The sequence below is a fragment of the Benincasa hispida genome, chromosome 11, assembly GCF_027475165.1.
Source record: "Benincasa hispida cultivar pf3 chromosome 11, pf3_genome.v1.1, whole genome shotgun sequence".
Lineage (NCBI taxonomy): Eukaryota > Viridiplantae > Streptophyta > Magnoliopsida > Cucurbitales > Cucurbitaceae > Benincasa > Benincasa hispida.
The window spans coordinates 75,885,729-75,913,624 of NC_143488.1; the positions used below are offsets into that span (position 1 = coordinate 75,885,729).

The 27,896-nt window shown below is 32.6% G+C and overlaps 2 protein-coding genes across 5 annotated transcripts; one reads left to right on the top strand and one right to left on the bottom strand.

Annotated features, from left to right (window-relative positions):
• The first annotated feature begins 1,730 nt into the window (after positions 1–1,730).
• Positions 1,731–12,620, top strand: LOC120090522 (uncharacterized). Of its 3 annotated transcripts, XR_016524491.1 has the most exons (8): positions 1,731–1,976; positions 2,074–2,124; positions 2,993–3,044; positions 3,116–3,174; positions 3,342–3,387; positions 7,629–7,808; positions 10,318–10,506; positions 11,864–12,620. XR_016524491.1 is itself a non-coding variant. In XM_039048239.2 (7 exons), the coding sequence occupies exons 1-6, from the start codon at positions 1,851–1,853 to the stop codon at positions 10,458–10,460; spliced, it is 477 nt and encodes a 158-aa protein (XP_038904167.1). In that variant the 5' UTR covers positions 1,731–1,850; the 3' UTR covers positions 10,461–10,506; positions 11,864–12,620. The 3 variants fall into 3 exon arrangements, 2 of the variants coding, with proteins under 2 accessions (XP_038904167.1, XP_038904168.1); XM_039048239.2 differs by lacking the exon at positions 7,629–7,808; XM_039048240.2 differs by lacking the exons at positions 7,629–7,808; positions 11,864–12,620 and adding an exon at positions 11,069–11,368.
• Positions 12,621–21,993: 9,373 nt separating this feature from the next.
• Positions 21,994–25,428, bottom strand: ZFP8 (zinc finger protein 8). 2 transcript variants are annotated; one of them, XM_039050272.2, is made up of 2 exons: positions 24,287–25,239; positions 21,994–22,547 (listed from the first exon to the last, which is right to left on the bottom strand). In XM_039050272.2, exons 1-2 carry the CDS (start codon positions 25,073–25,075, stop codon positions 22,428–22,430), a joined length of 909 nt encoding a protein of 302 aa, XP_038906200.1. In that variant the 5' UTR covers positions 25,076–25,239; the 3' UTR covers positions 21,994–22,427. The 2 variants fall into 2 exon arrangements, with proteins under 2 accessions (XP_038906200.1, XP_090162982.1); XM_090306856.1 differs by lacking the exon at positions 21,994–22,547 and having other exon boundaries at positions 24,072–25,428.
• Positions 25,429–27,896: the final 2,468 nt, after the last annotated feature.

Below are 27,896 nucleotides of genomic sequence, written 5' to 3' on the forward strand. Positions count from 1 at the left end.
AGCTACACAAGATGTAATTCACTCTTTTCCCGAAGCAAGGGTAAGTAGATAGATTGCTCCCTTAAGGACTGATTCCGGGGCTTGAACAATGTGGCACCATACACCTTCTCATGGCCCGAAAGGTGTCCACACATAGTAGGACTATGTTGTATTGTTCATTAGAGGGATCAGTGGTACTTAAGGAGTTAGATGTAACTACAAGAGTAAAATTGTAGTGTATTTATGAGCATCTGTGAAGGGTTATCGTACCATTGATTGGTTATATCCAATGGACACAGAAATAAATCTGTGGTGAGAAGAGTGCAACTACCAATCTTTAGTGGAATGCCTGGTAGTTAACGGATGGTGGATTTCATGGCTAAAGAGTTTAGTCAGCTATTCACGTACCATTGGAGCTTCAAGCTACAGGTCTATAAGGTCCCCTTGGTAGCTTAATGGATTCAAGTTGAGAATCAATTTTTGGGTCAGTTTGAAGTGTTCAAATTGACAAAAAAGAGTTTGATTATATATGATATGTTTAAACTGGTCAATTATATATGATATAGTTGACATGATGTATGAGATACATTAATTGGAGGAAAAGGATATAAATATGATTTATATCTAATGGAGGAGAAAAAGACTATGGTTTGTATGTTGCATATGATGTGATATTAAACTATGGTGGATAATGTGGATAAAGAGTTTAGTCAGCTATTCACGTACCGTTGGAGTTCGGAGTTCAGACGAGCGCTTTACGTTGGTGAATGACAGTTTGCCACATTTGATATGCATAGGTGGCAAAGAGAAAAATGTTTAGAATGCACTATAGGGGAAGGTATGGTGTCAGCTCTCCACCACCCCTAGCCCCTGTGGACTAAGTGAGCTACCCCATGGCACATGCATATGTCATGGCGTGGGCGAGCGTTACAAGACAAGTGTCTTGGACGTCTTCCATCGAGAATGGGATCTCATGGAAAGTGTCAAACTTGGATGTGCTGGCAGAGGCCCTCCCCATGGGCCAGGGGCTCGATGTAGCACCCGGTATGCCGTTTTGATTCGACAAGGGCTCAAAAGGGCCTGAGTCTCGATTATGTTCGAATGGACAACTTGCTTTAACTACCTTAAATTCCTGAATCTAACCTAAAAAAAATTATGGGTAAATTAGTTGTTGGCCAAAACTTATTTCAATATTAATGAGCATTCCAAAAACAACCCAAAACATCTAAAACTTACGCAAATCTCAGGATTCCGACGACCGAAAAAGGGAAAGACACGGTCGGACAATGCAGACGAGCGACGGCTGAGAGACACACACGAACAGTGGAACGGATGGCTGTCGTGCACAAGAAGACTTGAGACGTGGACTCTGGCAGTGGCGACATGACTTGAACTGGTGCGACGTGAATGGGCGACCACACGACGACTCGACTCGTTTGACGACTAGGCTTACGAACAATTGTTGGCTGAAGAAAACAAAGCAAGGGGTCTGGCAATGTGAATGAAGAAGAAGGGAACTTCTTCTCTCTTTTTTTTCCTTTTTCACGTTTCCCAAAGTAATTATATATATATAGAAATGATGAGAAACCAAACATAATTTTCAAAAACTAAAAATAAAAAACCATACCAAATGAGGCCTATATTTGTAATTTAACGTTTTCGGGTGTTGAACTTTCTATTCAAAATAGATAGTAATCCTGGGAACGGAAAAGTACCCTTTTAAAATGAATTGTCAATTATACCCCCGTGACCCCGTTTCTTTCAATCGTCGTGCCCAATTTCCCCTGTTCCCCTTTAGAACTGAAAACCGAAGACGAAACCGGCGAATTTGTTGCTGAACGAAAATCTTTAGAGCGAGCTTCAGACTACACATGGGTACTAGAGAGGTCTACGAAGAGAAGCTAAGAAGAGGCAATCTATACCATGAACCCACCATGAATCCAGGGCTCGGATCGCCTCGTTGCCCTCGCTGTTTTTCTCTTCTTAAACCCGACCCTGTATTTTTCTCTTCTTCTTCTATTTAATCACCTTCTACTAGTCACTCTTACTATAGTTTTGGGATTCATGTTTGAGTTTCCCTGTATTTTGATTCAGGATAAAAGTGAATGGGCCATCAATCCTGTTCTCCACGGTGTTACTGCAGTGGTGAGTTGCCCTCGTTTTGATTTTCCATTTTTGTTTTGTTCGAGAAAAGATAATTTAATGAATGCTTCTAGGTTTCTGATTATGCAGTGATAAATTTGAACTCTATATTGTGCTCTTTGAATTAGTCTGATGTGTTCATGAACGTTTCTGGATTGATGATTTCGAAGTTCAATTCAATTCAATTCCTCCTATTAGCAATTGGATAACTCTATATAACTCAATTCATGGTTTTCTAGGGACTTAAAATGTTGTAGGAACGCAGTTCATAGTTTTCTTTTGAAAAATCTTTATTTCGTTCTCTATTTCAATCTGGTTTCTTTTAGGTCTGTTTAATAACCATTTGGCTTTTGGTTTTTGAAAATTAAACTAATAAATACTACTACTTATTGATTTCTTTGTTTGTTATCGATTTTCTTAGGAGTGTTTTTAAAACCATGCCAAGTTTGGAAACTAAACAATAGTTTTTGTTTTTGGAATTTGGCTAAGAATCTAAATGTTTAGTTGTGAAAGATGAAAATTATGGTAACGAAGTCGTAAGAAAACAAGCTCAATTTTAAAAATAAAAACCAAACAGTTATCAAACGGGGACTTAGTTTCAAACTCCAAAGTTGGTTCTTGGTGTTTTGTTTTACTTTTGAGTTTATCCCAATGAGGAGATCCTTGAAATTGCAAGTAATGTATGATGCTTTGTGAATGATTTGAAATAGATCTGTGAGGGATTCTTCTTCAGTTTATTCCTCGGGCCGTGAGGTCCTCATTCTTTTTGTAAGATATTACTTTTGCGACAATGAAAAGTTTATGAATGTTTTTGTCATAAATATTGTGGTTTCCACATCTCTGAATTATTATTGCACTGCCTTGTAAACAGGCAGGATCCGGTCTTGGTGGGTTGCTTAGTGCAGTTCATGCCTATAATACGGGTAATCCTATTGGACTTACAATAATATTTCATTTAGTTTACGCAATTGCTTATCATTTTCTTTGATTACAGGGATTCCACACCTCCAGAGTCATGTGAAGGGACCAAAATGGCTTCCCTTTGTAATTGGGGTATGCCTTTAAGTCTGATCTTCCTTTGTTTTGTTCTGATATTAAATTATGCAATCCATTTAGTTTTGTTGCAAATGATCGTTGGAGTTGCTTGGATTATTTGATTCTTCTGAGTTTTGTTCCATCTACCATTTATGTGAATCCCACATTTATCCCTTTGTTGACAGGTGCCTGTCCTATTATTGTGCTCCGGTGCTGGTGCTGCATTTGGAGGTATGCTAGGAAATTGTTTTGCTTGTTCTCTCTTTGAAAAAATGGTTGATATTACATTGGCCTGTGGTTTTTGCATTTATTTTACAACAAAATTGGGATTACTGCATTGGATTACATATACAGATCAAGGGAAGGACTGACACCTGTGTAGAAACTTGGAAAAATCACGCGAAAAACTTTCAAACTAGTGATTAGCAAAATAATAGGAAAGATAAATCCTTGGATCAAAGTGGCAAAGAGCTACATTCCTCCACTTTATTTTGACTCACCTATCTTCTCAAAAAGGCTTGTTATTTGTCTCATTTTTTGTTACTGAATGCTAGTCTCTATGACGTTATAGCAGTGAACTTTTATATCTTTTGAAAGAGAAAGGAAAATAACAATGTGCATCTGCACCTGAGAGCTAGAAGACAATCTTGGGATTCCATCACTCTATTATGGGGCCTTGACTTCATAACACCTGGAAAATGAGATTCGGCAATGGGCTTCCCTTCTCTTCTACTTCTGACATGGCTTGCTGATTGACTTTCTGCTCAAAGATGTCAAGTCTCTTTTTATTAGCTCCCTCTTCATGGAGTTGTACAAAGAAATTTGGCACGGTGATGTTTCCTTTTCAAAAAATAGAAATTTGGCATGGTAGATTCTCAAGAAAAGTTATCTCTTCCTTTTGGAGCTCAGCTACGAGAGTGTGAATACCTATGGTATTATGCTGAAAAGAACTCTTGCTTGGCCTTTTCTCCTCGTTGTGATGTGTACCTTTGAAGGAAAACCCAGAAGAGTTAAGCCATACTTTTCTCTGTTGCCATTCTTCAACAGATTCTGTGATACTCTCCTCTACTGGAAGTTTGCTCCTCCACAAAGCCTTAAAGTTCTTGGATTTATTTAGCCTTGGCCTTATTTCACCTAGTAAAAGAAAGACCCTTGATCTGGTGAGTTTACTGTAAAAGTTGCAGCCTTAAAGTTTCCTATGCTAAGGTGGATGCAGCAGTTTATCCGGTCAATGCTTATGACTAGGAGAGATTTCCATTTCGGCATGAGAAGATGAGTTATGGTACAACTTAGGCCTAACAAACTTCACCACTGGCAAGGGCAAGGTAAGCCTGGTTGACACAAAATGTTCGTCCACTGGAGGGTTTCATGTGTAGCATTGTCAAGACAATGGGTTATGGGAATGGTTTCAAATGGCTTTCTCAGTACATTAAGTAGATTTTATTTTCTTTGTGCTGAGAAACAAATTATTTCTTCAACCTTTACTGCCATTCTGTTGGTATGAATCTATGACGGGTAAGATTAATTTTTTTTACCTTTTCCAAAAATAAGAAACAAAGGTCTTTAGATTATGCATTCATGTTCTTAGTGAAGTAATTGTTTAAAGGACTAGTTTCTGTTCCATGGGTGCCTAAGGACTTTGTTTTTGCATTCTGGAGGATATCGCCCTGAATTCTAATGAGGATATGTGAGACCTCCAATTATGAAAGTGTATGAGAGGAAGAAGGGCAAAAAGGGAATTGTGGAAGCTGAAAGGAAGGAGGGGACCAGCGAAGGGGGACCACTGGAGGAAGTAAATATTGGAGGCGTGTAGTGGAGTAGTGTACGGAGGGGGGGGGGGGGATGAAAGGGGTTATTTGTAGGGTTTTGGGAAGGAGAGAAGGGGCAAGGTTTTGTGAAGAGTGAGAAAACTTGGGAGAGATGGCCTCTCGAATTGCCGAATATCCTTTTCTTTTTGTTTCACCAGATAAGAATGAATGAAGAAGATGTGCCTAAGACTGCCTTTCGGACACATGAAGGGCATTATGAGTTCCTAGTTATGCCTTTTGGGCTAACTAATGCCCCAACAACATTTCAGTCACTAATGAATTAAAATTTTTGACCCTCCCTCCGAAGGTGTGTGTTAGTATTTTTTGATGATATTCTAGTATATAGTCTGGATTGGGATACACATATGAAACATTTGGGAATGAATACTTTACCTATGTTGGCTCTACCTGGATTTTGACAAACCCTTTATGATTGAGACTGATGCATTTAGGACGGGGTTAGGGGCAGTCTTAACACAAGAGGGCCGACTGGTAGCTTATTTCAGCCAGACCTTATTTGCGAGGGCTTAAGCCAAATCAGTGTAGGAAAGAGAGCTAATGGAAGTGGTTCTAGTCGTGGAGACACTGCTTGTTGGGTGGATGTTTTACTGTCATATCTGATCAACGGGCATTGAAATATTTGTTGGAACAGAGAGAAGTCCCAGCCGAATTTCCAGAGATGGTTGACCAAGTTGATGGGGTATGATTTCAAAATCTTGTACCAACCGGGGTTGAATAACAAAGCTGCTGATGCTCTATCGAGGAAGTTGGCTCCAGAGGAACAGAGAGGAGAGGAAGTGGTGACCTTGAACGTGTTCTCTACATAGCAGATAATGGATGTGGACTTAATTCAACAAGAGGTGAATCAAGATTCTTCTCTATAGAAAATCATCCGGGAGATAAGCCAAGACCTAGATAGCCACCCCAAATACTCGATGAATCAGGGGAAGTTGCTATACAAAAACCGGTTGGTAATTTCATAAAAAATCCTCTCTAATTCCAACTTTGTTGCATACGTTCCATGATTCTATGATGGGAGGGCACTCGGGATACTTGAGAACATACAAGAGAATAATAAGGGAACTATTTTGGCAAGGAATGAAGAAGGATGTGCATGCTTATGTTGAGAAGTGGCACGATATGTCAGAAAAACAAAGTTGAGGCTTTGGCCCCAACAGACTTACTCTAGCCTTTACTCATTCCAGACATAGCGTGGATGACATCTCGATGGATTTCATTGAAGGGGGCTGCCCAAATCAGAGGGGAAAAATGTGATATTCGTAGTGGTGGATCAATTGAGCAAACATAGCCATTTCATTACTCTGAAGCATCCGTTCTCAGCTAAGCAAGTAGCAACAGAATTCATAAGGGAAGTGGTGAAGCATCATGGTTTTCGAAGATCCATTAATTTTTGTGAGCTTGTTTTGGAGTGAGCTATTTGCTATCCAAGGAATGAAATTGAGGAAGAGTACGACATTCCACTCACATACAGATGGACAGGCTGAGATGGTTAACAAGTATTTAGAAACCTATCTTAGGTGTTTTTGCAATAAACAACCCAAGAAGTGGGAGAAATGGTTGGCCTGGGCAGAATTATGGTATAGTACCAACTTTCACATTTCAATCAACACAACCCCGTTTAGTATCGTGTTCGGGCGATCACCTTCTCCAATTATTGCCTATGGTGATAGAAAGACACCTCATTGCACCTTGGAACAATAATCGATGGAAAGAGATTTAGCCTTATTGAAGTTGAAAGATCAGCTGGTCTTGGCCCAAAACTGGATGTGTTAATATGCTAATAGAAAAGGAGGGAAGTGGAATTTGAAGTGGATAGTCATGTGTATCTTAAAATTGACCCTACAGGCAGAAGTCTTTGGCAAAGAAGAGATGTGAGAAGCTGTCCCATGGTATTTTGGGTCGTACGAATAATAAAGAGAATTGGACCCGTGGTCTATCCTTTGGCATCCCTTGACGGTAACCATACATGATGTTTTCCATGTATCTCAGCCAAAGAAGGCAGTAACCACTGACACCGTGATCCAGAAAGAAGCTCCAATGATGATAGAAGAATTTGAGTGGAATGCTGAACCAGAGCAAGTGTTAGGGGTAAGATGGAATGCAGGGGAGAAATGCCAAGAGTGGCTAGTAAAATGGGCTAATCAACCTGAAAGTGATGCTATGTGGAAGCAGTGGAGATGATGAAGAGTCAATTCCCGGATGCTCACCTCGAGGAGAAGGTGAATTTCGAGATGGGGGTAATGTGAGACCTCCTATGAAAGTGTATGAGAGGAAGATGGGCAAAAAGGGAATTGTGGAAGCTGAAAGGAAGGAGGGGACCACTAGAGGAAGTAACCGTTGGGGGGGGGGGGGTGGGTGGGGGGTGGGGAACCAATGAAAGGGGTTATTTGTAGGGTTTTGGGAAGGAGAGAAGGGGCAAGATTTTTGTGAAGAGTGAGAACTCTTGGTAGAGATGGCCTCTCGAATTTCCGAATATCTTTTTCTTTTTGTTTGTTGCTTATTCTTCTTGCTATCGTGTACCTGTAATTGTTTTGGTGTTGATATTGTTTGATATTAATCTTATATCTTAGGGGAGTCTGAATACCCTGATTTTTGGGCCTTGGGTATCTTGTTTGGAAGTCTTTGTGTTTGTTTATTGTGCAGGTGAACCAGATATTAACAAGATACTCTTTTGGGAAGGGATTGATACTACAGGATGCAATAAAGATGTCCATTTCTGGCTCAGCTGATGTTATTTTGTGCTTTCAGACTAGGGAGGTCCTTACACGTTTGGTGTTTTTAGCATTTGGTGGCAACAATGGTATGGGTCGATAGCCTTAAAAGGTAAAAAAGTTAAAGATCAGCAGCAAAAGAAATCTTCAAATTGATCTTTTGGTGGATGAAAGATTGGTGGAGAATGATGGAAGTAATGGGAGTAGATGGTCCAAGAGTTGCAAGCTTGAGAGGGGGAAGATGTGGTAGCTGGAGGGATGGGTTACACATCGATGGCTCAATTATATATAGGAGTAGTGGTCGTTTGTGGTTGGGTTGGTGTTTTGGAAATTACATCTCATGGATTAGTTCAGGGCTAAGAAGCATGCACAAGACATGAATACAACATGACATTTGCATGACGACATGTCAGTTTCTAAAAAAGTAGGATACAAACAACTTGCGGATACATGTTTCTAAAAGAATATGTGTATGTATATGTTTTGTATAGAAATTAGGTTTTCATTTAGAAAATGAAAGAATATACAAGGACACACAGGAAAAGAGGAAAAAAACTCAACAAAAGGAGCTCAAAGAGGTTAAAAAAACTACAAAAAATGACTCAAATCCATAATAATAAGGCCTAGCTGGTAATTGCAAAAGGCCTTACCACCAAGGTTCAACCAATATTAAATCTAATCACATCTTTTAACTTGTCCACTGACCTCTACTCCCTCTAAAAATTCTATGATTCCACTCTAGCCAAACCCCTCAAATAACTTCAAAAGGAAAAGCCTGCCACAAAAATTTGCCTCTCTCTTTAAAATGGACAAACACAAACTCTCCTGTATAATGTTTTTGAAGTGTTAAGGCCGTGAAAATAAGCTGTCTAAAGATAAAAACAAAATCTTCTGGTAACAGCGTTCCAACTCTTCGAATGCTCATCTCAAAGATAAAAAACCAGTCCCTATCTCAGACTTCACATGTCATAGAGATGTGGAAATTTCATTGTAAATGGTTGAGAATCCAACCAAGCCTCTTATGTTGATTTTTTCACAATGTCAGATAGGAATATATAACAAAAAGGTTCTGTTTACTTGTCTAAAATAAGTGGCAAATCCAAGCATCCTCGCAAAATTTTATCATCTTTCCATCCCTAAGCGTTAACCATGAATAATATTGCACCAAGCCCTTTCAACTTTGCAATATTCCAAGGGCTTTTAGAGCTTCCCTCTTCTTATCAGTAGCGAACCTCATCCTCCTCCGATGTATGCTAGAAACCATTTTTCTAGAGCTTCCCCTTTTGTAGAAGTTTCTTTCTACTTTCAACTTCAATTGGATGCCTCCAAACATGTGGAAGTTATGCACTGTCAAATGTCTAGTCCTGTTTAGAACTAGAGGGCAAAGACATTGTTGATTGATTCATGGAAAATTCTTATATTGTAGGATATTTAGTTGACTAAGTATTGAATTTTTTGGTAGAAGAAACATTTCATTGATAAATGAAATTAAGGGAGAACTTCAAAGATCAAAAGGTGATTGCAGAAGAGAAGTCAAATTAGTGACTAAAAGGATAAGCTATAATGTGAAAAGGGGTGCTTTATTTTACACCAAGAAAAAGCAATGGACAATAAAGATTTCATAAAACAATTAAAGGAGGAAGAAGAGTCACGAAAGTATTGGATGGTCTTTGAAAGTTCGAAATAATAGCTTTGTTTGAGCTACACATACCGTTGAATATAGGAAATATTCTTCCATTAAGTTTAGTAATTCTTACCCTTTTCTATTTTTTCTTTTTCTGTAAAAAGATGTCCTTATTTTTCCTTATGACCGTTATTCATATTTCCTTGTATAATTCTTTTCCCCTCTTTAAATTGAGGGTTGTGTATCTATATAGAAATTAAGAATTTTGAGTATTTAGAAATTCTATACATACTAAATTCGTCCACGATGCATGTAAATAAAATTATTATTATTATTATTATGTAATATTTCCATGTACTATTAGCGGCATCTTTGTATAATTTTAAATCTTCATGTCATGTATGGTTGTCAATACTGCATAAACTTGCGTCTTAGAAAGTGAAGGATCCATCTCTTTTTTTTTCAATATCTAGAAAATCTTGCTAGGCAATGTGTATGTTTTGACACTATGGTTCGTTGGAGTATGATGGCTGAAGATGTGGCATAATTGAGCCTCTGTTTATAATAATTTGTTTTTAATTTTCTATTTTCTAAGATTATGCGGGCTTTCTCAACAGTTCCTTAGCCTTAGTGTCTCTTTCACCTCTCTTAATATCACACATTTGATTTCTTTAACAATTTTTTTAAAAAAAGTTTTTAATAATCACTTTCTTTTAGTTTTCAAAATTTGGCATATGTTTCAAAAACTAGTAAAAAAAAAAAAAAGTAGATAACAAAAGAAAGAAACAAAAGAGAAAGCAAAAAAGAAAACAAAAATTGTCATAAAATGGGCTTAGTTTTAGATATTCATTATTCAACATCAATCTGCATATCAGTTTGTTTGTTTCGTCTTATTTTTAAAAACATCAATCTGCATATCAGCTTCCACTAACCATAGGTGTTAGTGTTGCTGAAGGTGATTATAATTGTCTGTTCTCTGTTGACATACCATTTGCAGGTTTTGCTCTTCCAAGATTTGCTCAACTCACTGTAACATCCTACTATGCCACCTCAAGTGCTTCCCATTATGGAGTTTCACTTCTCACTCGAAGAATTGAAGACAATCACACTTCCCGAACTCAGCAAGAAAAGACTCAATGATTTCACAGGTCACATAATTTCAAGCAAGGAAACTTCGGGCCGTTTGGTAGGCAACTCATATTCTGTTTTATGTTTTCAAATTCACTAAGTTCCGTGAATATGTATTTGATTGGCAGTTAGCATTCTGTTTTCGAAATTGTTTTCGGATTTTATGATCCAAATAGTGTAAATTTTAGAAACAACATTTTATGTTTTCATTGTATCCAGATTTTGAATTCAAAATTTTAAAATGCAAAATTATATTAAAAATGATAAAAACAATAATAATATAATATTACATATTATAAACTCAATTATCTTTTTAATTTAAAATATGTAATATAATATTATATGATATTACAAAATAATAATTATACAAAATTTTTAACGTAAAACAAGTTCTAAAATTCATTAGTAATGGTTTATGTTCAACCTAGTATTTAGTGAGTAACTAAATATATTTTCAATTCATTAGTAATGGTTTATGTTCAACCTAGTATTTAGTGAGTAACTAAATATATTTTCAATCACATTTTAAAAAAATTGTTTACATTGGAATTTAATTTCTCAATCTGCTACCAAATGTATATCTTTCATTGATTCCCTTGTTTTCAAATTTCCATTTTCAGATTTCCTACCAAACAAACCCTTCTTTTCTCTTTTCCTTTTTTTTTTTTGTCCGGCTGGAAATTTTGCAAAGTCATCTTTGGCGGTAGATTTAGAACGTCTGTTTTGTGCTTGCTTTTGTGAAGACAGCTACCAATATATGTAAATTGCAGAGTACCCGTTTAACAGTGTAATGTTTAGCAGTAATGCAGATAACAATGTTTTTGATTTCGGTTGTGCGTCTTTCAACCATCAAGGAATATCTTTGAGAATTTTGTATAACTTTGTTGTTGATAATGAAAATTTACAGCAGTTATGTGATATTTGTAGTATATTCAAGGCACTCCTTGCCTCCTTGATGTTTACAGAGAAAAGACACTTTCCCGATTAGTTTGTAGGATTTGTACTGAAATAAGCAAGAATAACTGACAAATGGTATTCAATGAATTGCCATAATTTGGTTCTTATTTTTGTCCAAAAAAGTTTCTTACATCCAATGTAGGACTTCTGCTCATGTAAGAAGTTATTCAATTGTATCAGAACTGTGTGAAGAATGCCTTAACATACATATAAGAACAAGGGACTGCTCAAATTCTTCTCTGATTCTAGATGGAGATTTGAGATTGTAATTTTATAGAAGTTTGAGCTACCCCTTTGCCTACAAAATTGAATGGACGATTGGCTTTTAGCAACACGAGCTAGAAGGAAAAAAAAAATCTTAGGATTTTTTGTTCTTTTTTGTAATAGTAGTGCTATATCTACATAACATTCTTGTGTAATCAGAACTTTTTTATAATCATTCCACTTTCATTTTGTAGGTTTTGGGCAGTGTTCAATCTACCCTGGGCTCTAAGCTATTCTTTTACATATTTGAATGGAATTGTTTCTGGTTTCTTTTCCAAATCAAGATTGTAATTTCAGAAATTTACCTGTTGGTTTGGTACCCTTTGAGCTGGCCTGCCTAGACTCTAGATAAGAAGATAGTGCTATAGTTGTTGTTAAACCTGGAACATGATGCATCTGTCTCTCTTCTAGAATTAAATTCCATTATGTCTACGAGGGAATCCCGTGGTTCAGGATTCAAAGCTAATCTACTCTTTCCATATGCTGTGTTCGTGAAGGAAGGGCCTGGCTGGTTGGCTGTCTCCTTTCCAGCAATCGAGGTACCTTAAAATTCACAAAGTGCACAGAAGAGATGTACAGTATCCACTTGTAAATTAGCATATCTTGTCTCGTGTGTCCTTGCAGACAGTTTCAACTTCACTTTTGGTACATTTTATTTGAGCTGTGGGGGGGCACCAATTGGCACAGCAAAAAAAGGGGAGGGCTATGCTTTTTTTTGTACAGCCAGAAGTGGTGGCAGTGACTCAGATTGGATTCAATTAGCTTCTTGACTTTGCCTTCTTTTCATTTGCAGGGCTCATTTCAATCTTGTCTTTTGGTAATAACTACGAGGTTCTTATATTTGTAGGACAATACATTGATCCATAAGTCATTATTGGTTTGATTGACTAGGTGCACTGATACCTGGAATTGGATTGAATAAGTGAAGTTAATACCTCTCTCTGATGATGAGTTCACTTCTCATTTTATTTAATAGGGTTTTTTTTTTTTTATAATCATTTGCTTTTAATTTTTGTTTTTTTGAAAATTAAACTTATAAACACTTAAGTTTCAATGTTTTGTTATCAACTTTCTACCCTTAAATATAAATTACTTATCAAAAGTTATTAGATTACATGAGGTTCTATCTCAAAATCAATTGACAATGAGAGGAGTAACTCTTCTATCTTATAAACATTGTGAGGTCTCTTGATTTTGTTGATGTGGGATCCTCAACATGCTCTGCAAGATGGTGCATATTTGGTTTCACCATTCTTGGGTTGAATTATAATTTTTTTTTTTTAAATGAATGCCTATTTGAGCTTAACAAGCCCTTATATCACATTAGATAACACGAATTTCATCTAAAAAGATCAATTGACAATGAGATAAATAACTCATCTATCTTATAAAAATTGGAAGGTCTCTTTATTTGTAGGATTTTCAACATGTTCCTGCAAGGTGGTACCTCTTTGAGTTCACCAATCTCGGATCAAATTCCTTTTTTTTTTTTTTCCTAACCGAATACTTGTTTGGACTTTATATGTTCTCATGTTTTATTAGATAACATGAGGTTTCATCTTAAAATAAAAAACAAATAAACAATAAGAGAAATAGCCTATCTATCTTACCTATAGAATATAAACATTGTGAAGTTCTTTGATCTTTTCAATGTGGAATTCTTGACCAAGGTTCACTTGTGTATTAGTAATTTTGTTTATGAACTCAATGATTCTGAGAATGGATCTTGGAATAATGAATTTCTGGTTGATTAATGAAAGAGTTCATAAGCTTAACTAAAAAAATTCATTCAAATGATCAACAAATTAATAATTTTGGCAGTAAAGAAACAAATGTTCACTCATATTTTTAACATAAAAGAAAAAGGAAGTCTTGAGAAGTACTTCTGCACCATTTTTTCCCTTCTTTGTTCCCCCTTTTAAGACTTGTTTGACCATTTGAGAGGAATAATATTGACTAGCTGAAAGACAAAGACGATGTACGTTTGTTGCTGAACGTTTATACATTTTTTCTTTTGACAATTTATACTTTCTCGAGTTATTCTCCTTTTTAATTTCTAGTTTTGTTACTCTAAATTTATTTTTAAACACAACAAATGTGAAGATGAAGATTTAAACTTTTGATTTCAAGTGAAGGAGTACAAACCATCGTCAAGCTATACAAATTATCGCTAAGCAAGCTCACGTTGGCGCTTACAAACTTATGCTATAAATTTGGTATATTGGAAGAGTTCAAATTACATAGGATCAAGTAGACAGATTGATAGCGAGAATAATGATTTTGAAAAATGGCTAACTAATGGATGGATGAGATCCATAACCCAATAATTTGTGAGGGAATTGGCCCAAGCCCAATTGTAGGCTTAAGCAAGCATGAAATAACTGGGAAATAAGCTAATTTTAGTTCTCTAGAAGCGAATGCCGTTTATCAAAAGTTTGGTAAGGGAATTTTCAACCCTGATTAGTCACTTCTTTGATTTGATTTGATTTATGTAAAACATATCGAAAAATGGTGAATAGTTCATTCTTAACACAATGTTGGAGTAGTGGCATATGCACACATTTTTATTTATTTATTTTTAATTCAACAAATATAAAACATCGAAGTAAATGTGTTAGGATAAAAATTACTTTTAATTTTTATTTTTTTAATGAAAGTAACATATACTAGTTCATGAATTTTGATTTGTAATGTGATTTACTCAATATACTTTGAAACGTGTTGCCGTGGGATACTCACACACAAGCCTTGATGCTTCTTTGACCCATTCCTCTGATTTGAAGACGTTGTTGGAGCTGACCTGCTCAAGAGTACTCACATCAGTATGGTGTCAAGTTGAGTACACTTTGATACCTAAGTTAATATAGGAAATATTTAGCTTGACTAAGTATGTAGAGAATTATTTACCTCTTGAGGTTGTTGATATGAGGACCTTTATAAGGTCCTTCCTTAGACTTTTTCTTAGAGATATGTGCAATATCGCCTTCGAGGTTGCAAGATGCTAGGGATGAGCTTGACTTCGGTCATTTCTTTTTTGGTGAAACTCTTTTAGCTCGCCTAGTCGACCTAGAATCCAGGTTTGACTTACCCTTTTGGGATGCACGAACCTCTATGCAAACTTCTATTTTCTTTTGAGCTTGGACCTTACCTTAGGCAACCCTCAACAAAATCATGCAATGATTTAGTTCCTATCGTGAAAATTAATTAGTATGAATTTTTGTGAGATTTATTGTAAACATAGATCGATTAAGTAATTAGAGACCCAAAATTGTTACGACAAGAATCAAATTGTAATTACTTTTGGTCCAAACAAATAATCATAGCTCGATCTCAAAGATCAGCCCTAAATCTAAAAAGTGACTTGCCACTTTTTTGTTACCCTTGGGGGTATGCAACTTATATGCATAGTTTTGCTTTGGGTTCTACTCATGATATTAAATTTTCGTTAATATGTTGGTATTGTCATCATCAATGTTTTTACATGTCTACGAGTTCGACGTCCATATAAGGAATGAGTTGAGATTTTCATTATATCATAACAAACCTATGCAACATTAAAAATAAGCAAAAATATGTCACTAATGTGAATATAATATAAATAATAAATATTTTAACTTGTTGGAAATGTAAATACTTTTCTTTGATATTTTTTTCTTTTTATAATTTTTTAGAAATTACCATCTACATCGACATGTTATCAATATTTTCAAAGAAATTTTCATAAAATCGAGTTATAGATATTGACTTTTTAAATCTTGAAATCTACCTAAGAAGTCTTTTAAGGGTATTACTATTTATGGAATAAAAATCTAAACTTAGAACCAATAACAAATGAGATTGATGATGTTTTAGATTCATGCTTTGAAGTCAACGCTTCTAATTATCTACGTGATTTTAGGGACAGTTGCAAATATAGCAACTATGCTTAAAGCATTTGTAGATATAGCACAATGTAAAAAAAAGTGTAAATAAAGCAAAATTTCGATCTAGCTCTCAGAGTCTATCAGTGGTAAATCATTTTACTAATAGGAGTCTATCAGTGGTAAATCATTTTACTAATAGGAGTCTATCAATGCTAGAATCTATCACTAATAGGAGTCTATCAATGCTAGAATCTATCACTAATAGGAGTTTATCAACTATAAAATCTATCACTGATAAATTTTGCTATATTTGCAATTCTTTAAAAATGTTGTTATACTCTTAATTATTCGCCCTAAAAGTTCTACCTATTGCAATTACCTATGATTTTATATCAATTGAGAGGTAAACCCTTTTAACTCGTATAATTAAATATATATTATCTACTTTTAACGGATGTGAGACTACCTTCACATTTTTAAGATAAATTCATTAATCAAACATTTGCTATATTTTTTTTCAATTTTGATTTTTAAGATCTCATTTGTTAGCTATTCAGTTTTTGAAAATTAAGCTCATTTCTTCATCAATTCTTACCATGATTTTCATCTTTCTTAAGTTAAAAGAATTAAATTCTTAGTTAAATTTAAAAAATAAAATAAGTTCTTAAAAATAGTTTGGTTTTTAAAAATATTGATAGAATGTATATAACAAAACAAGAAATTTAAATATAAAATAAGTGTTCATGGACTTAAAACAAATGTTAAATTATGTTCTCTAGCTACTTAGAATTATTCTCTCCCACATTATTTTCCTTTAACAAAAGCAAAAGAGAGTTAAGAAAGTTCAAATTCAAGATGAATAATATACATTAATTGATCATCTTTTATCATTGACAATACATAGTGAGTACCAAACATCAACTCAAAATTAATGGATTATTTTTCATTTGATTGCTCAGATGAAATGACAGAGGCAGAGATTTAAGAAAGCAAAGATGAGAGTAAAAAAAAAAAAAAAAAAAAAAAAGGGAAAAAGGTGAAGTATGGTTGCTCTGTGCAATATGAAAGTGGAAAAGGGCTTCATTGAAAGTTATACTGTGCACTTGGTAGCAGCACAGACAATTGTCCTCAAAAAGTAAGCAATCATCAATGTTATTGTCCATATATATATATATATATATATATTTGCTCCGTTGCTTTATTCTTTATCACTCTCCTTTTCAAGAAATTTCTTCCATTGTTATTTACCTAATTAAATACACAATTATTTTCCCTTTAAAGGATATTTTTTAAACGAATATTAATAGTTTGTATTCATATGTATTAATAAACGTATTTTTAAAATTTTTTAAAAGAAATTTAAGGGTATTTTTAAAATTCTTAAAAGTGGAAGAATTTTTTAAACAAAACATTAGTGGTACGTTTCATCTAAAATTAACGATAATGGAGCTAATGAACCATTTTTTAAAAAAATTTTAAGGATATTTTTGAATTTTTTTTTTGAAGTTTAAAGATATATTTAGTACAAAGTAAAAGGTTTAAGGGTATTTTGTATGATTTAGCCTCTTTTTTTTTTGGAGTTAAATTATGAATATATGGTTCTATATTTTGAGTGTTGTGTCTAATAAGTCCTTATATGTCGTGTCTAGATCCCTTATGAAATGTCGTGTTTAGATTTTTAAATTTTAAAAAAACTTTAAAAAGTGTTTAATATATGTTTCTAAACTTTTAATGTTGTGTTTTGAGTTTTTGAACTTATTGAATATATAAAATTAGAGTTTTCGTAGCTTATTAGACATATATTTTAAAATTTAAAGAGTTTAAAGACTCATCCAACATTCTTTTTCCAGCTTAAGTATTTGTTAGATGAAATCTTATTTTAGTTTCTAATGTTTTGTTCGTTTTGATTTCTAAACAAATTTTGTGTTTTAATCAATTATTTTTATCTCTAAAAAAAATATTATTTTTGAATTAATGTGTGTGGATAAATATTTGAAGTCACATATATGTACCTATAGTAAATTAGGTGTTGGGTTTTGAAATAGATTTAGCTTTTTGCTAAATAGTTTAGTAAAGGGTAACAATAAAACTAAATTGATTTTTAATACAAAGCTTAGATAAAATAAAACAATTTCAAATTAGTTTAAGTTTTTAATTTTTTAATTTTTTTTTTACCATTTTCAATTGCTTCTTTTCAAAATCAACGGTAATAAACTAACTCAACCTATTCTTCTTCCAAAAAAAAAAAAAAAAAAAATCATATCATTTTTTACTTAAATAAGCAGAGAAAAATAAAAAACATCTCTTATTAATAAAATTTCGGTGTTATCTATTTGATTCCAACATTTACCTCTATGATAATGTGTTAATATGTCCCTCTTTAATAAATTTTACATAGAACAATCAAGTGAAAATAATGTTAAATGTTTTTCAAAATCATATACGTGTGAAAATTATGTATAATGATTTTAAAAATAGAATTGGACACAATTATTAATTTAGTACTTTAAGTGATACAACTTCCAAAATCTAGTGTAAAATTGATTTTCCCTAAAATTATATGTGTTACAATGACATGGCTTGAACTTGCAATTCACATACGAAACTACGAATATTGACCACTTAAACTACGCTCAGATCGAGGTTGATCTTTTTGATATGAATTGATTAGAAGCATGATTTCATATGTTACGTTACGTTATATATGTGAATGTCTGAAATTTATATTAGTTTCATTTGTTCCCGTTAAACTTTAAGTTCTACTCGAGTAAACAAAATTAAAATATAAAATAAGTGAAAAGAAATGAAAAAAAAAATGTGACAAGGATTAATTAAAATGTCAATGTCCAAATAAATATAAAAAGGATAAATTTTATGAAAGTATTACCAACATAAACATAGGTCAACAATTAAGACGCATTACTTCTTTCCCTTTGAAACTATACCCTTACCTTTATGAAAAAAACCGCAGTTCACCTATGGAATGATAATTAATTGATACGTATTTGTTAAGCTAGACTCAGATTGACGTGATACTTCTATCAACATTTTGGTATATACATAAAAAAAAATATTGAAAGTCAGCCTTTCCATCTCTCGATGGAAAAATCGGACCTCTATTTTTCATGCTTATTTTGGTTAAAAAAAGAAAAGAAAAGAAAAGAAAGAATCATCATATTTATAGATATTTAACCCATGTGCATAATATAAAATTAAATACCAAGATCTTTGAGATTGTAGTCAATATTTGAAGAATTAATAGTTGATGAATCAATTATTTTTGTGCTTTTTTTTTTTGAAGGAATTATTTGTATGATTTAAAGTTGCATATAAAATGCACTAGGCATCATGGTGTAGATGATCTCTACTTTGGGTCAATTAAGTAATTAATGTTAATATATATTATATATATATGTATAGGCATAGCCTTACAAGAAATTTATTCAATTATTTTGATATATAATTACAAAAAAATAATCTTTAATAATTATGATTTTCTTGTTGGAATAGGAGACAAAAAAGAGGGGATAGAAGAAACATCATAATTAATTATAAAAGAGCTTGAAATTTTTACTTCTTGATAAAGAAGTAGCAATAATAGTGGTATCTCTTATTTAAGAAAATAATAGTGGTATCAGATTTATCCCTCATCTTTAAACAGCCTTTGCTTCACTATAACTACAAGTACCATAAACCCACACCCATATTCAATTGTCAAACATAAATGATTAATAGATTACCAAATTTTTTTAATTAAGTTTGAAGAAATTTTTTGAATTAGGTTTTTTTTTTTCCTTTTTTTTTGTAACATAAACACATCTCATTAATAATTATTTCTTAGATTTTTATGAACATTTTTTTTTGTTATTTCCTTTCTATTCTTTTCATTCCATATAATAGCCTAGGAGTTAAGCCTCATATAGAAATATTAGATTTACTCCAAGAAATCAACCTAAGTCCTATTATATGTAGCATATAAATATTTTGACAAAATGAACATAGCTCAATTGATATAATATTCATATTATCAACCTCGAAATCAGAGATCTAATTCTCCTATTCTATATTTTGTAATATATATAGGAAAATTATTTCATATAGTAAGATTTTAGAACTATCAATGATAGATGGTGATAGACACTGATAGAAGTCTATTTGTATCTATCAGTGTCTATCAGCGTCTATTATTGATAATTCTAAAATTTTGTTACATGTTATAAGTATTTTGGTTTATTTTTCTATATTTAAAAACAACCCTATATATATATATATCATCTAATTGAATTGAGTGCAACAACAAAATTTTCCAGGACATTGCCAAAAATCAAGCTCTTCTTTTGGAAGAACAAAATTTTCTAGATTAATAAAAGAGTCTAGGGTGGAAGCTAGTTAGATCAAGTTGAGGCATTATTATGAGGAAAAAAAAAAACACAACAATAATAATCAAAGGGAAAAGAAAAACTTTAAGATGTATCAATTTAAACATTGAACTAATAATTGTATCAATTTGAATTTCAATTTTTTATAAATTCACTAATCTATATCCCTCATTACATTTCTATTTGGACAAACATCGTGTGAGACATATAGTTTTGTCAATCAAACCCTTAAACTTTCTTAAGTGAATCATTTTAGACTTTTAATAGGATCTCTTTTGAAAAATATCCATGTGTCAATTATAATCCTCCATTTTATTAGTTTGACATAAAAGAATTCTACAAATGTGTAAGTATTTGAATGTATGGAAAATTTTCAAATGTAATCTTAATAAATTGTTTAAATTGATTTACTTACAATAATTTAAAAGTTTGATTGAAATAACTATATGTCTCACATGATACTTTAGAATTAAGTGTGAAGAAAGATATTAATTGATACACTTATAAAAGTTCATGATTTAAATTGATACAATCCCTAAAGTTTAGACGGTGTAAATTGAAATTTTCTCAAAAACAAAATATATAGGGCTGACTTAGATTTTATGATAAGTATTGGCATTATAAATGATTTAATTGAATTGAATTGAATAGAGTTAGGGTTTATTTGTTGAGTGGCTTTAATAAGTACAATGGGACACACATTAGGGTTTGATTGATTAAATTTGTTGAAAAAAAAAGGAAGATATGGGAAATTAAACCATGGCCCCTCCTTGCTACCTCCAAAGATAAAATTCATGTTTTGTACATAGTACTATTCTCTCTCTATTTATATATTAAAAGAAAAAAAGAAGAAAAAATTGGCTCTTTTTTTCCTACCATCTATAGTTCCCATTTAGGTAAGAATCATCCATTCACCCTCTATTCTTTTTTCAACTTTCTCCACCTAATCAATAATCTCTCACCAAAATAAACACAATTCATCTGCCATAGTATTTGTATTATGATTTTCGAAAAGTCAATGGTTCGATTCTCTCTCCATATATTGTCAAAAAAAAAAAAAAAAAAAAATTGCCTTCTTTTTCCCTATCATCTATAGTTCCCATTTAGATAAGAATCTTCAATTCATCCACTATTTATTTATTTATTTATTTTTGCAGCTCTTCCCCCACCTCATCAATTATCTCTCTCGTCAAGATAAACATAGCTCAACTGACATAGTACTTGTACTATTAATCTTGAAATTAAAGGTTCGTTTCCCCTCCCTACATATTACAAAAAAAAAAAACCCCTCATTTTCCCCTACTAGATTACCATTTAGATAATAATTTTCAATTCACTCTCTTTTTTTTTTTTTTTTGCAACTCTTCCTCTGCTTAATCAATAATCTCTCTCGTCAAAAATGAATATAGTTCAACTAACATAATGTTTGTATTATTAATCTTATAGTAAGATGTTGGAACCCTTTCCCAAAAAAAAAAAAAAAAAATACTCTAAGAGAGAGAGAGACACAAAAGCAGCAGTACAAAAGATGGAAAAACAAAGATGGCAGAACCTAACTACCATACACGTTCACATGTTGTTTCAAAAAGACCTCGTAGAGGCCAAATTCAGGACACTCTTTTCCCCCTTTTTTCCTCTCTCACTTTCTTTCAACCTTGTTTTTGCCATTTTTAAGCCCTTAAGTTCTTCTATCCTTTTAAATAATTTTTTCCTTTGGGGTTAGTTATCATACACGTTTCTGTTTATATTTTATAGAATAACGCATAAATAAATCATAGATAGAAAAAAGAATCTTAGACCAAATTGTAGCCCACTATTGACTTTCGCTAGACAAAAAAGTATACGGAACGTTTAGAGTTAGATTGTAATAGATTCGTGTTACTAGGTACTTAGAAGTCCTTGCCGATGAATATGTGTGTTTTTAAGAAACATGTACACTTAGAAGTGACCCATGCCAGCTTCTCAATTGTAGAATCCATTCCATATTCATCCAACTTAGCAATCATTTTTTTTTATAGCAATAATACATCGATTTGTCTAAGACTTGATTCTGTCTTTTTGCAGTCCAGTCGAACCACACAATAAAAAAATTCAATTTTTTTTTTTTTAAAAAAAAATTTGACACATGACAAACTATAGTTAAACAATTGGGTGAGATGAAAAAAAGAAAAAAATAAAAAATAACAACCGAAGATGCACCCATATATTTTTCTTATAATTATATATATATTTTTGCTTTGAAAAATGGGAATGACCCTCCCATTCATTCCCATTCCACTACCTCTAAATTTCCAATCTAACATCACAGCCCATATATTCCAATATCTTTGCTAAGCTATCAGCAGCTTGGCTATGGTCCCCCCTCTTAGCACTCCAAAAACCCCACATGATCTACATATCCATATGTACCCTTCACTTCAGGCTTATGCTTCTTCCTTCTTCCATTCAACACATTCATGTAGATTCCTTTCTTTCCTTTCCTTTTCTTTTCTTTTTCTTGCCCCCCTCTTCCTTTTTCAGTCCCGACTTCGAAAACGAGTGGCTTTCGGTTGCCCACACTGTTCTTTACGATGACGTTGTTGTTGGTCGAGCGAGTGGCCCCGTGCTAGGGATAAAATCCATGTAGTGTGCAGGAGCTAAACCAGAAATTTTTATAAAGGGAGACAAAAGTTTACCTTCTAACCATTTATGTACATACATAACCTTTTTTTGTTACTAAAAGAGTTTATACACTTAAAACTTAGGTGTCCACCATCATGATTACCATTATTATATCAAGTTTATTAGGTTCAATGTTAAAAAGAATATCTAGTCATTGAAAGTAAGAAGCTTGTGGAAAAGTCAACTTTTTTTTAATTAATTAATTAATTAATTAATTAATTAATTATATATTTTTGGAGGGCCAATAATAATTTATCTCAGGTCTTTGTGGGCTCAAAAGATATTGGATGAAACCTCTCCAATGTTAAAGAAATAAAAGAGGGTTGGCCATAATTTATTGTTCCATCTGACCTAAGAGAGAGGAAAATTGAAAACCCCTACAATCAATTTCTTCAACACTTTGATTGGGCTACTTCGATATCTACATAGGTTTTTCTTTTTTTAAAATTTTTTTAAATAAATGCTACATGCTTTTTTTTTTTTAAATCCAAATTATCCTTTTTGAAAGCTTTAAATTAAAATGTACAAATAATGGAGTCATTTGTACAAAAAAAATGAATGCTACTTGTTTTTGTTTAGGTAGTTAACTAAAATTCAATCACATTTTCTTTGGAAAAAGGAAGGGGAAAAAATAGGCCAATGTGCTAAAATCTCACTAGTCCTGTTTGATTTTCGATCCAATTCGTACTACTAACATTTTTCGACTAATAAAAATAACTCACTTACCTTAGTACATGTTCGATCGATCTTTTAACTCTTACAATATTGATTGATAAAATAATGTAGCTCACGATGCTTTTCTTTTATTTTTTATTTTAATAAAGTACTTTTCTCTTTCTTATTCAATTTCCTTCCGTGAGAGAAAGAGATGTAGAACATGAAAGAAATTAGAGGGAAAAAACGAAAAACAAAAACTAAAACAGATGGAGAAGAAAAAAACAGAGGCACATTGTACTTGAATAGGCATGTCTTATATCTATGTATTTGAGGATGAAAAAAGAAAAGAAAAAGAAAAATTGTATTTTTCAAGGAAAATAACCCTTTTTATTGATATGTCTTGATTTTCTTCTATTTGATTCCACAGAGGAATCCAACCAATTTTTTCAACACAGATTCCAACTCTCTCCTCTCTCAATATGCTTAATTCTTATGTAATTGAACTCAAAAGAAATTAAAAAAAAAAAAAATTAAATTGGTTTCTCAAAGGAACAAAAACAGAACCAAAAAACTCATAAAAGAAAATTTTATGTTAATTATTACTCTCCAAGTTCTTGAATTAATGAAGTAACACAATATATGGCCATAATTTAAAACAAGAACTTCAAGAAACCCCAAATAATTTTATTTTCAAATCAATATCTAACGTTGTATTTTTCTTTTTTTTTTTTTCCTTAAAAAAAATTTTGGTTGGCTGCAATTCAAAGAGAGGTCAGAAATATATGGATAAGAGAAAAACAAAAATAAAAAACAAAAAACAAAATTTAAATTTTACAGAGAAATTAAAGAAACAAACATTTGATCGATTAGTGTTTTATTAAATCCATCTCCAGTGGCCGGAATTTTGTCTCTTTTTTTTTTTTTTTTTTTTTTTTTTTTTTGGCAAATGCATATAAAAGAAGATGAAAAAAAATTCCATCATCTCTATAGGAAAATTCATGTCAATTTAGAAATTTGTCAATTAATTAAATTATTACAGATGAAGATCCAAACTCACTTGGTCCGCCGTTTTTGCTTCGTAAACAAACCGGCCGGTCTGATGAGACCCGTCGGACCCACCACCAGTCACGGTGGTGCCACCGCCGCTGCCGCCTTTCATCATCTCATCTCCAGAAAACATCGGCAACGGGTGCAAGGACGACCGCTCCCGACCGCCAAACGACGGTACATTATTATTTTGAACGGCCGAGATTCTCCACATCGCCAATGGGCTCCCGTTTATAGGCGTTGCAGCCGCTGTCGGAGAATACTGCCCACCAGGGCTACCGTAAAATCTGGCTGCGGCTGCGGCGGGTGAATTTCTATTCCAAGAAGGGTAATTATTAATCTGAAGGCTAGAAGGAGTGGCGCCTAAGCGTTGGTAGTTCATGAGCCCATAAACATGAGCCGCATCTGAAAAGGCTCCAATTCCATGAACCATAGCGGTTGCATTTGACTGAAGGTGAGCCCTTTTTGCATGTTGGCGCTCTCTTTTGTGGGCATTTTGATGTCCTCCTAAGGCTTGAGAAGTAGGGAAATTTCTACAACAATAATGACATTCAAATCTCCGACTACTTTCTCCGCCGTTGTTGTTGTCGTTGTTCTCTTTCGCATCTTCGCATGCAATAATAGTCTCGCCGGATTCCGATTCCTCTACGGAGGAAGCGGAGACATTTCGACTTCCGAATTCTATTCCAAAAAGTCTAATGCCCTTTTCTTTTGGCGTAGGACGGATGAATGGAAGTTGAGAGAAGGACTCAACGTTCATGAAATCATGAGTCTCTCGTTCACTGGTACTCTTGTCCATGAAAGTATACGGTGGTTTTCGAGTGGTTTCGGAAACCCTACGCTACAACCCGGGAGAGAATTAAAAACAATCGGTTATAGTAGAGGAGGAGGAAGAGAATAGTGATAAAAGAATTAAATTGAGACTAGACGAGTCGAATCGAGTCGAGTCGAGATTTGTAACGGAGAAGGGAAGGGGAGAATGTGTGGGGTCTATAAAGGGTGTGGGGAGTGGGAGTGTATTGGTGATGACCCATCTGAGAGTGAACCCTGACAAGGCCACAAGTTATGATCAGAGAGGCTTTGGCTTCTCAAAGTACCATCTTGGCTTCCTTATTTTTTTGTTTGATGTGGAAAGCTTTTTTTTCCCCTTCTTCATTCTCTCTCTCAGCCACATTCTTCTCTCCTCTTATTTACTCTCTCCTTTAATTAGAAAAAAAAAAAGCTTTACTTGAACTGTCATTTTTTAGGGTTATACTTTTAGGGTTTCTGACTCACGAGGAGGTTTATTTTTATTTTTTACCATTTCCAACTTTAGTTTGATATGTGAGCTTTGTTTATCTTGGACTTAAATTTTTATATATTTATTTATTTATTTATTTTTCATGGTTTTACTTTTTTAATTAATATATATTATTTATTGGAGTTCTTATTCATGATATAATTAAGTCTTTTATGATCGAACATTAAGAAAGTAACTCATATTTGATATGTGATTTTTTTTAATCGCAATCAATTGTTTTTTTTTATTATTAGTTTTTAAAATTCTCTTAGTGATTGCTCTTGAAAGTATTCTTGTAAGTAAAATAAAGTGAAAACACACCAACATTCAAGCTTGATAGACCGAGATTTAAAAAGGTAGGTTATTAATGTCTTGAATAGATTGAGTTTTGTTTAAATCAACAAATATACATATTAATAACTCCGCAATAATTTATATGTACTATTTTCTTCAGTCGAAAGTTCAATTTTTTATACACACATTTGTTATATTAAAAAAATAAATAAATGTAAACACTACAAATTTTTAGAATCTTGAACCTATGATTTGATCAATTCAATGTATATTATTAGAAAATTCAATAATTATAATTTGTGGAGGGGGTCAAAGCTAATAGAGTTAAATTATGGAAAATTATTTTAAATAAACAAATAATTAAAAATATTTACAAACAATAGTAAAATATAATAGATAGTAATCTATTGCAGTTAGATAGTAAAATTCTGCTATATTTACAAATACTTTGATTCATTTTTCTATATTTGAAAATAATTCTTAAATTGTCTACTTTTACCCAAAAAGATTAGGTGGGTATATCATAATGGTTTAAATCCAACAAAATTATTGCCATAAAAGGGAGAGAACTATTATCTTACTTTCTTTAGTTAAAAAATAAATCCTGTGTTGAAGCTTATGAACCAAAAAGAGGGAGCTTTTATATATATTTTCTAACAATTCCCTATTTTTGGACAAGAAATATATCATATCATAAAAAAAAATAAACAAAATATTTTGGCATCATATCATTCAAAGCAAATAGAATTATTAACAACTACACATTGACACCTTAACTAAGCCATTAATATAAAGCTAACTAACTTAAGCATAATTCAATTATTTAAACTATTATACATCAATCTTTGAAATTCAGGCATTCACTCCACTCTATTGAACTAAAAAAACATGGATCAAATAGTTTGGTATTATAATGAGGCTTTACGATTGTACCTTTATCATTAAATCTGTCGTGTTATATCAATTTTTTCTTTGAACTTTTAATTTCATCAAATTGGACCTTCGACTTTGTTGAATGTTGCAATTTGTACTCTTCTATTCAATTTTTGCTAATTTGTTAGATGATACGATACTAAATTTATCTCTCCTAAACTTAAACTTTTGGGTCAATCAGTTATTTAATATGATATTAGAGCCCATAAAGTCCGAACAAGTATTCAATCCAATAAAAAGAAATTGGATTCGATCAAGAATGGTGAATCCAAAAGAGACACCAATTTAAGGGGCATATTGAGAATCCTACATTGGAAAACTCAAGAGACTCACATTTCTTATAAGATAGATGAGCATTACTTCTCTCGTTGGCAATTGGTTTTGAAATGGAACTCTATGTTATTTAATAGGGCAATACACACAAATCGAGAATTGGTCCAAAGTTTTTAAAAACAAAAACTAAACCAAACTAAGTTGTAAAGAATATTGATGTTACTCCCATTTTGGTTAGGATGTTCAAAAGCATATAATTGAATTTCTCTCTTTTATTTTCAACTTCTTATAAACGCTTTAAAAGTTTTAGCTAAATTCTCTTTTTCATGACAATGTAGGTTTTTTCCTTTTTAGAAACAAGGTTATTGTTTATTATACTTACTGGTTTTTTTGAACTACTTTTGAAATTTTATCTTTATTTCATAAATTCTTGTTTTTAAAAAATTACTTTTCTCGTCATTAAAATTTGGCTCGAATACTTGAAATTAATTTCATAGGGAAGATTATAAAATAAAGAAATTATTAATGAATAATTTTTTTAAGAAAACAAAAAATATAAATAAATATCAAACATCCCTTTTATAATAATTTTTTTCTAATAAAAAAAGTCACTTATGTGGGGCTGATTTTTTTTAAAGTTAATTTACAAGCTTGATATTGTTATAAAAAAATAATAATAGAAAAATAACTAGGTTGTTTATAGGATTGTTTTCAAATATAGAAAAATTAACCAAAATATTTACAAGTATAACAAAATTTTACTACCTATCTACGATAGACTATGATAAATTACTGTCTGTGTCTATCTATGCCATGATAGACATAGATAATACTCTATTGT

Coding starts and splice junctions, on each gene's coding strand:
- LOC120090522 (XM_039048239.2), top strand. CDS start 1,851: ATGGGTACTAGAGAGGTCTACGAAGAGAAGCTAAGAAGAGGCAATCTA. Junction 1,977..2,073: donor CTCTTCTTAAACCCGACCCT/GTATTTTTCTCT, acceptor ATTTTGATTCAG/GATAAAAGTGAATGGGCCAT. Junction 3,175..3,341: donor GGCTTCCCTTTGTAATTGGG/GTATGCCTTTAA, acceptor CTTTGTTGACAG/GTGCCTGTCCTATTATTGTG.
- ZFP8 (XM_039050272.2), bottom strand. CDS start 25,075: ATGGACAAGAGTACCAGTGAACGAGAGACTCATGATTTCATGAACGTT. Junction 22,548..24,286: donor AAGCAAAAACGGCGGACCAA/GTGAGTTTGGAT, acceptor TTTCTGGTTTAG/CTCCTGCACACTACATGGAT.